Here is a 10,154-nt window from a genome sequence, read left to right as displayed (position 1 = left end):
CTTTGTGTGTGATGATGATACAGTATCTGACATACTGTATGTTGATGAAAAATAGCTCAATAGAAAGCAATGTTATTACAGAAAAAAATTCTGAAGCATTCAAACATAACAAATAAACCTGTTGTTGAACAAATAAATAAATATATAAAAGAAAAAAGATGGATAAAAGAAAAAAAAGGCAGAGTACTCTCATTCCAGACCCGGGTCATTTGCTAATGGCATCTTTTTTTTTTTTTTTTTTTTTTTTTAAAATTTCCCATTCATTTCCTATGGGTGCCCATTTTTGGGCACGAATGACAAATTAAGGAGGTTTTTTTTTTCAACCACTTAACTTTGTTGAATTGAGTCTTCTTTTTTTGTGTGTGTGTTCAGGTGGCAAACTTACGAAAAGTAGCCAAGTCTTGAACCACTCAGATTAAGGAAACTATTTAAAAAAAACAAAATGATTTTGCCCAAATTTGTCCCGAATGACGATTGAGGGTTAAACTTTATTTGGAGTATCACTTGTTCACAATGCACATTTCTTAATAATATGCCTAAAATGTGTTTTAATGTCACTATTGATGAGGATTGCATGATCTTTAAATAATATCTGTCTTTAAATGTAAGATATTTAAAGTGTACCTGAAGTATACTTGCAATAGTTCCACTTTAGCACAATCAAATATACTTAAGTATATCTTTAGTTGTACTTCCGCACAATTAAAGTGCATTAAGTACAAAATTAGTTGTTAGAATTTAGCAGACTTTAAGTATACCAGTTTAGTATACTAAAAGTACAATTGCAGGGTATTATTAGGTTCACAAATATGTAAATGTATTTGTAGTTTACTGTGTTTAGCATGAAATAAATGTATTTCAAAAACATGTTAATATATTTATTTTTCACTATGGGTAAGCATTACATTGTAATAAAAATACAATACAAAATTTCAATTAACACTAGCAAGGAATAACTGTCTAGAAAGATATAACACAAATACAAACTATTATTAAAATTGGTAGGTTGTAACGTAAGGAGGAAAATATGAACATGCTTTTCCCCCACAAAATTATGTGCAGATTTGCTTTTATTTCTTACAAGTGCAAGTAAAGCTTTTGCAAGCTTTTACTTTCTTACAAGTAAAAACTATGGTTCTTAATATAATTAAATGATCACAATTAATATCATGATTTCAGATCAGTCTTTAAAAACAGAACGTAAGTAAACTAATTGCTAATACAACTGATTTTTTTTAAATACATTTTTTAACTTTTTTTAATAATAAAGTTTGGAGCAACTCAAGGGAGGACAGATGATGACAGAATTTCCAGTTTAAATCAAATGACATGTGGATAAAGTTTGATTTAATCAAAATGATCAAATTTAGACATGTATGAGCAATTTCTGATTGTTTTTAAAGGGATTTGTTTACCCCAAAACTACAATTTTGTCATAATTTCCTCTCCTGTTGTTCCAAACCTATTTGACATTTCTTCTTTAGTGGTAAATAAAAGAAGATATTTTTAGAAATGTCTCAGTATTTTTTTCCATACATACAATAGAACCCAATGGGTTCGACTGTTGTTTGTTTCCCAACACTCTTCAAAATATCTTCTTTTGTAATCGAGAGAAGAAACACAGTCAAACAGGTTTGGAACAAAATATGTAAATGAGCTGTAATGAGTAAATGATGACAGATTTTTGAACGGGAACGTATGATAATTATGCAAATTAATTTTCCAAGATTCAAAACTAATACACACAAACAGTTGAGCGTTATATAAAGGTAAATGTTCAAAGCAAGCACCAGGTTGTGTGCACAAGTGTTGTCTGGCTGGGCCTCAGAACTTGTTTTCACATCACTGGGTTTGATCTAAATCCTCTGTAATAGTCTGGGAGAGGTTTCTGGCAGCTGTGTGTCATCGGTCTCAAAAAACAGCAGTTATTACTGCAGCTTCATCAGGGTCCCAACATCCATCCAAACCTGGCTCCCAAGACAAATCAATCTGGCAGCAAATTAGGCATGCAGATTATTAATCTAATAACAGCCCTTATGCAGTGTCAAGCTTTCAGGGAAATTACAGTGCGGACGTGTCAATGCAATAACAGGTCCTATGAACTGAAAGTAGTGCGACGGGCAGTTTGACGGATTCAAATTTAGCACAGTCATTTTGCAAATATCTATTTTAGAGACCGACTTATTGTTAATCATTCAGATGAACTGTTCAAGTGAGCTGCATTGGTGAGTTATTGAACTCAAGCTCCAGATCAATCTGATTTTAGCCACTTGGATCATATTTTATTACCAATGACAAATTGTCAGAAAACAATTGACCCACTTTACCTGTATTCACTTTTACATGTGTACAAAACGTATGGGTGTGCTTAAGTGATGTCTATACCCAACATTAACGATATTCCACTCTCGTTTACTTATGCCCATATTACAGACTAATGCACATGCTTATACATCCTCCATAATAAAACACACACAGACATACTCACATTACGCTGCAGCTGTGTTCTGCTGATATCGGTGATATTGAGTGCGAAAAGAGTCTCTCGAGCGCCAACGTACAGCATGTTATCCTCTTTACTGAGGAGCAGAGAGGTGTAATTGAAGACTCCATTGGGTGAAAATCTCTTGACCGACCTCTCGTTTGCATCTATGAGCAGATATGGAAAAAAGAGAGGGGAAAGGGAAGAATGTCAGCAAAACCGAGCCAAAAAAGATTTACTGCTGGAAATATGATAAATGTGCAAAAGTAAAATATGTGATCGTGCTTTTCAGTTGGTTTTTCTTCAAGACACAGATTTTACATTGTAGCTGTGTATAATATTAGAGTACAAAAATGAATAATCAAAACATTTAAATATGTTAATATTAAGGACAAATAATTTTATTTTCTCTATGTTTTTTGTCAAATTAGCCCATATTCAATGTAGTCTGGGTCTGGTCGTATTCTCTTTTACTTTGCATAGTTATAATGATAATTTTCAAGTATGAGAATATTTGTTTTGCAATCATAAATTCATAAATGATCATTTTTTTCAATGTTTATTTTTTTATTTAATTTTATTTATTTTGTTTTTATTTTATTTCTTTTAATATTTTTTAATTTAATTTATTTGAATGTTTTTATTTTATTTTAATTATTTTATAATAATAATTAATTTAATTTAATTATTTTACCCTGAACAAACCTGGGATTCACTTTTGGGTCAGTTGAGAAACAGTGCTTGGTAGTGTATTAGATAATAACGTCATATGTTTTCTACTGGCTGGCAGTGAGAAAGCTAAAACCTGTTACACAAAAAGTGTCTGAATCAATGTGAATGAGCATTTGTGTGGTCACTTATAGCTCGGAGACAGATGTTCATCTCTTAATCAGAAATACTGCACTGCATCATTATCATGGCAGCTCCTGCAGGCTGTTTCTGTTTCCATGACAGTGGCATCAATAAGAAGCAGTGTCTTTCCTACCAGTAGGGGGTGTTTGTTAAGAGGGTTAAGGGCATTGTGGCTGAAATTCCCTTTAGAATACTTTAGCGTGGCTTTTTTATGACTTCAGACGAGCCACTTGAGAATTTGGTGGTGATTCAGACAGTGTGTAAAATGAAATGAGCGGATACATGCTTTCATCTCGTCTCTCCACAGGCTGGCAGAACGAAGCAGTACTCCCATGCTACAATCATGACATCATTCCAAGATAGCAGCTCCTCTGGTCTTAAGACGTATGTCGAATCAATGTCAACAGGCTGTAAATACAAACTTCATCACTACATGGCAGATAACAAAATGTTCTCCTCATCTGTCTGGCTTAATGGTTGAATTACTTGTCTTTCGGTCCAACATACACAAAATGAGAGCCAAAAGAAAAAAAAACAATGTTTTAGGTTTAAACATGAACTGATATTTTTTTTCTGTGTCACATGCGTCCTCCTTTTTCAGTATGAATAAATAAAAATAAAAAAATCCAAAAAATTCAATAAAATCAGGAGTATTCAGGAAATCTGTTTAGAAAAAAAAAATTTCAACGTGAACTGGCGTCTGTGTCAAATATTTTCTCCTATTTCAGTTTATTATGCAGAGAATAAAATAAAATAAGTTACCTTCACTTGACCAACAAGTTATACACTTCTCTTTTAGTGACTATAAATTACAAATACTGCTGTCTAAAGTACAGATTGTTGATTTACTTTAATGTATGCGTTTATTAATGCACACCAATATCATATAAAATACAAGGTAATTGGGTATAAATGTTAAAGCTATCATGGCATACAAGCTGTGCTATTGATTTACTTGATTTACAGAATCCTTGCAAGACATCCACTTCTGGTAGGTCTTACTTAGAGAGCATGTAATCATTACACTGATTATGCTCCCATGGGTGACTTTGAGCTGAGGTAAGACTCTAAAAGCGTCCGTGTCTCTGGGAGCTGCTGCAGAGGGTCTGAGCCCTCGCTTCCTGAACCCCGGGGGAGACAATGAGGTAATAATAAGGCATCAGCCCTCAACCAGGAGGGCTTATTACAACCAAATCCAGTCTGCTAAACCGCAGGAGGGGATCAACACGGCACATTAATGGCACGCTACTGGGGTCTCTGCCTCTGTGTGTCTCGTATTTCCCCTCTCTCTGATTACAGGATAAAACGGGGCAAGACTCAACACCGGCAGCATTCATTTCACAGGGTTTGGGGAGAAATTTAATGGCGATTTAGCGAGACAAGGACAAAGGGCAATAGCTGCAACCAAACAGGGCTTAAGTGGGATTTGCACAGGCAGAAACCGTTCCCCCAATTATTCTCCAGAGTGCCACTGCTGGAGCGTTTTCCCTGTAGGTCACATATTGAGGCAAATAATTGTGCCCCATTAGGGGAAAATCACACATGTGAATGTTTTACTTCACTGTAAAATCCAAATGATGACAGTGGGATGTGTTTCAGGAATTACAGTAAGTGTGACTTAACAGTATATATTAGTAAATATAATGATATATGTGACACTGGACCTCATAAATCGCATGAACATATTTGTAGCAATAGCCAACAATACACTGTATGGGTCAAAATTATCGATTTTTCTTTTATGCCAAAAATCATAGTTCCATGAAGATATTTAGTAAATTCCCTACCGTAAATATATCAGAAGTACATTTTTGATTAGTAACATGCATTGCTAAGAACTTCATTTGGACAACTTTAAAGGTGATTCTATCAATATTTAGATTTTTTTGCACCCTCAGATTCCAGATTTTCAAATAGTTGTATCTTGGACAAATATTGTCCTATCCTAACAAACCATACATCAATGGAAATCTCAATTTAAAAAAATGTAACCTTATGACTGGTTTTGTGGTCCACAGTCACATATAAATAATATCAATGATAAATCATATATTATGTATTTTATATTGTTTATATAGTATATAAACAAGTTAAAATGTCCCACCTTATATGAGTCACAAATTAATAACTTAATATGAATGCTTTTAATTAACATCATTATTTAATATAAATACTAACATTAAAGTGTTAATATGAATTAAAAGCTATAATATTAAAATATTTTGATATGAATATTATATATTTCATATTTTGCACCCCATAACTTTTAAGCTGGTCGTGAAGCAGCTGTTAAACTTTGCTAATAATGAATGAATATATCCATACAAAACAAATAACTACCCATTTTGCAGAAATAATGTTTGAAGTTGATGTTTTACTGCAAATATATTGTTAATTTCCACCTCATGCTCATGATTTTAATTATAATACATACACATGTGGTCGGGCAGTCGCATTACGGTCCAGCCACAAAATTCCAAAAGCTCAAATCTGATCTGAAAATTTTGCATACGCATATGGTCTGAATGCCACACAACCCCTGTACTGCTCTCCATTGGAAATTAATGACTTCCAGTTTGTCGTTTGTTGTTTTTCATAGATAGTGAAAAGTCGGCTTAAGTATGATGAATTGTAATAGTAATACAAGCACCAATAGTTATTTACTGTTGCATTGTCTTGGTCATTGTATGTTGTGATTTAAAGGGATTTATACATCCAGCTAATGACTAGCATGCTGCAACACAAGCTAGAAAATGTATACAGAGCTGTATAAACACCTGCCCACGTCCAGCTGTAATTAAATGCGGACCACTTCAAATAAGCAAGGTCTTATTTGAAACCTTGCTTATTCGTCGAAAAGAGCGACTGCGTGAGGCAATCTGGCCGTCAGTGTGAAAGATCAAACTCAAAGTTTTGTTTTTTGTGTTCGCACATGTTATGCTCGAGATCTCTGTCTGTAATCAATTACGTGGTTTTAAAAAAAGTGTGATTGCGAAACACAAGGAAAGAACTGCTCCACTGAAAACGAACTGCGATGAACAAAACTGATTAAGGATGACATGGAATGCAGTTCCAGAAAACAAACTACTGATGCCCTGTTCATCGATTCCCATGTCTTGAAACATTAGCAATCCCCCACAGACAATACGGTCTCTCTCTCAATGATTCTGTGGTATTATTGTTTGAATTGACTGAGGTCAGTTCCCATAGGGCAATTCCATGACGACAGCTGCCATTCGCTTCCTCCAAACTGCACTGATGCATTCTGGGAAAAAGACTCATCCTGTTCCCACTCATGGGGAAAGAGGGCTGAGAGTGTCAACAAGAGAAAGAGGTACTTATGAGGCGAATAGTTATTGTCTCTTGTGCTACAGCAGTACAACATATCATAACTTGTACGTCCTTGTCTTGTTGACCCTCAATCTTCAAAGTCTCTCATATCTTGATATATTATATTATGAGACACAGCTATGCTAGACTCTTTATGAGGAATGAGATCATTACTGCCATTATGCAATTACATGTCTTTTTTTGTGGGGGGGGAGAAAGCCACTACTAAATGGATTTCCATATTTGCTGCGCTTTGCTCTCTAATCCATTTAGAGAGAAATTAATTATGCAGGCTTTTAGGGAACCCTTCCATGTTCGGTTTTCAGAGCGGAATTCCCTACGGCTGCTCTAACAGTACATGCCCGATGTTAATTAGAGACATCCCGTCGAAAAGAGCGACTGCGTGAGGCAATCTGGCCGTCAGTGTGAAAGATCAAACTCTGTTTTGTTTAGGCCTCAGAAGATGGCTCGTTTAAGTAAACAGTGTTTCTGATGATTTGAGCTTTCAGAGGAAAATGCTCAGAAGTTAGATGCCTATTACAATCCTGTAATACTGTACAATACTGTAAACCTAGTGGTTAGTGTCACTAAACCAGTTGCGTTTTCATTATTTCTCACCTTCCCGAGCGCCAGGTAAACAATGTATGCGCTGAAGGAGAAATAATGTCATCTCCAGGTGTCAGGAGAATGACAAGCCCCCTGTTGCCTTAATGACAAAGTGCTAACTGTTGAAGCTGCTTTTGATGTTGGGAAAAACAATCTGGAAAAATGCTCTCTTCAATTGCTTCGTTGTAAAAGGGGCTTAAGAATTATGTTGACAAGTTTTTCAGGAACATTTACAGGAACACCGAGATCCGTTCGTTTGAGGAACACGCTATTCATTTGAAATCCTGCACTTTATGGTGATGACAGATAAAGGATAGTTCTTCATGGGTCAAGGTGAACAAATGAGCTATGGAAGCTGGAGCCGTATTCATAACCGTAATCATAATCTTAATGGTTTTTCTTGTTGGAGCAAATCTGATGTAATGCACTTTCCCAGATCAACATCAGATTAGCTTTGTGAATTTATGACTAGGATACATACATTACACTTTAAGAATGTCATGCTGTACTCTTGTCTTTAATATAAGGCATAATATAAGTTAACTTATGTTAACTAGTGTACCTATTATGGTGCTTCCCTAGTAAAAAAGTAATATATTACATTTATTTCTTAATAAGTTCTTAAAATTAAACCTAAAATGTGTTTTAATTTGATGATGATTGTATTGTCTTTGAATAATATCGGTCTTTAAATGCAATATGTTTAAAGTGTACCTGAAGTATACTTGCAATAGTTCTACTTTAGCACAATCAGATATACTTCAGTATATCTTTAGTTGAACTTTAGCCTATTCTTCCGCACAATTAAAGTGCATTAAGTACAAAATTATTTGCTCCAATTTAGCAGACTTTAAGTATTAGTATACCAATTGCAGTGTATTTTTAGGAAAATAAATATGTAAATGTAAATATTCAAATACAACAGAGAAGTGTGCATTCCACTGTAGCTGTGTGACAGTATCTATAATAACATTAGTATATGTTGTAAACGGTAACATTTGTATTTTTGAGATTGCGCAAAAGTGAAACTGGGGCACATTACATTCACATTATAAGCAAACTGTATTGTCCTGAATACATACGAGTTCATTTAAAGTGTTGATATACAAGCTAAAATATTTCCTAACCACCCTGAAATGAAAATTGTTGCCCCAAAGGCTCACAGAAACTAAAAGTGAGTGGAACATGTCTGCTTTTGCGCTGTTTTTATGACAATGCAAACCACATGAATCTGGCAAAAACACACAAATGCATGCTCATCTCAGCTGTGTGGCTGTTCTCTTCACTCACACACCCTCCATTAAAGCCCTGCTGAAATTGCCAGAAAAAGTGAAGACTGCTGATGCTGCGTAGGGTATTGGGAGCAATTTACTTAAATAAACACTGATCCACCAACGAGTTGATTTGTGAAAAATGTGTAGTCTTGCAAACCGTATATATTCTTCTGTTCAGATGTCTAAGGTCAGTGAGATACGGTCTGTGTTCAAACACAGTTATGGCATAATGTTTGATGTAATCTTATAAAAACCCATATTATAAAATTGCATTCGATGATGTTCTCAACTGCTCCCTTCCTTCCAAAGGAAGTGGTCAGCAAAGTGCTCCTGGGAATAGGCTCTTTTACAGTGTGCTCTTAGTGTCTTTCCCCTTTAAGGACAAACCGCTTTCCCAAAAGGGAAATTGTACTCTCACACTGCTCTGTTTTCATTAATGCCCCACGTTGATGAGAAATGACTGTTGAGCTTCTCCAGAGGAGGAGAAAGGAATGACGCAACACTCAGTTTACACTTCAGAAACATTCTGTTCTCTTCCACCTGCGTGCATGGCCGGGTCTCCCTGCTCCAAACTTAGAAAACTCAGCATGAAATATTGAAAAACAGATCATATAATAAAAGAGCAGTTTGAAGTCACGGAAAGGACAAGATAGGCGGAAACAGAAAACATTAAGACATGAAGTATAATCTGTTGAGACGTTCAGGAGAGGAGTTTAGTGTTAGTCTAGTGAACTGGCACAACGTCTCTCTTGTTAGCATGAGAAGTAGAGAAGTGGCAGCTTGCACAGACACCATGGTGACCGCTGGAAATCTGGGTAGGTCAAACATGAGTTTGGTGAGTAGAACCCACATAAACACTACCGGTTCAAACAGAGGGGGCCTCTAAAACTAAATGAAAGAGGAAGAATGGGCATGATGCCAAGTGCTGCAGTTAAAGGTTTGATCAAAATGTGCATCTAATGAATTCACAAGGCAGAAAGGTGTAATTAGGGTTTTCATGAGTCATGTGGTAACATTTACTTGGAAATAAAGGCTGATTAAACTTTCCTATGAAAAACAACTTTTTTTAAACCAACCTGCAACTTACAAAAGTTACTATCTGTATGGTATAGTTATTTATCAAACTGTACAGGATGGTCCAGTTTTGGGACACCATGGTGACATGAGGGAGGTGCCAACAAACAAATAAATAAATGCAGGATGCGGTTACAACGATCAAGGAAACACAAACACTTATATTTGTGGGTGTAGATGCCTGTGTGCTTGTTTTTGCCTGACGGGTCTGACAGGTTTGATTTATTGGTAAAACTTAGCAGCATTTCACAATGTGGCTCTAATATACTCTAGTCGTGCCAAGATCAATTCAATCACAGTGGAAGCGCAATGAAAATGAGTGGCGTCTATATTTTGCAGCACACGGCAGTCTGTAAAATTCCTCTGACTCAGACTGAATTTGCTGAAGCCTGGTTAGCATTGCATTGATTGACATAAAAACAGGCCAAATTAATTACATTATATGCCAAATTATATATTAAAAATAGTTTTTAAATTTGTTATTATACCTCTTTCTTTTGTATGTGTATGGGGGGGGGGGGGGGGGGGGGACAAGG

At 35.6% G+C, this 10,154-nt stretch overlaps 1 protein-coding gene across 1 annotated transcript in view; it reads right to left on the bottom strand.

The window, feature by feature from the left end:
• LOC107556264 (semaphorin-4B-like) overlaps positions 1-10,154 on the bottom strand; it is a 67,537-nt gene that overhangs the window by 23,627 nt on the left and 33,756 nt on the right. Inside the window, exon 3 of the mRNA XM_016239334.1 lies at positions 2,489-2,649. Within this exon, the coding sequence (XP_016094820.1) occupies positions 2,489-2,649 (161 nt within the window). The remainder of the gene's footprint in view (positions 1-2,488; positions 2,650-10,154) is intronic.

This window comes from Sinocyclocheilus grahami, unplaced genomic scaffold (genome assembly GCF_001515645.1).
Source record: "Sinocyclocheilus grahami isolate Dianchi unplaced genomic scaffold, SAMN03320097.WGS_v1.1 scaffold562.1, whole genome shotgun sequence".
Taxonomy (NCBI): domain Eukaryota; kingdom Metazoa; phylum Chordata; class Actinopteri; order Cypriniformes; family Cyprinidae; genus Sinocyclocheilus; species Sinocyclocheilus grahami.
The sequence above is the reverse complement of the archived record's forward strand: the minus strand, read 5'-3'. Positions and strand labels throughout refer to the sequence as shown.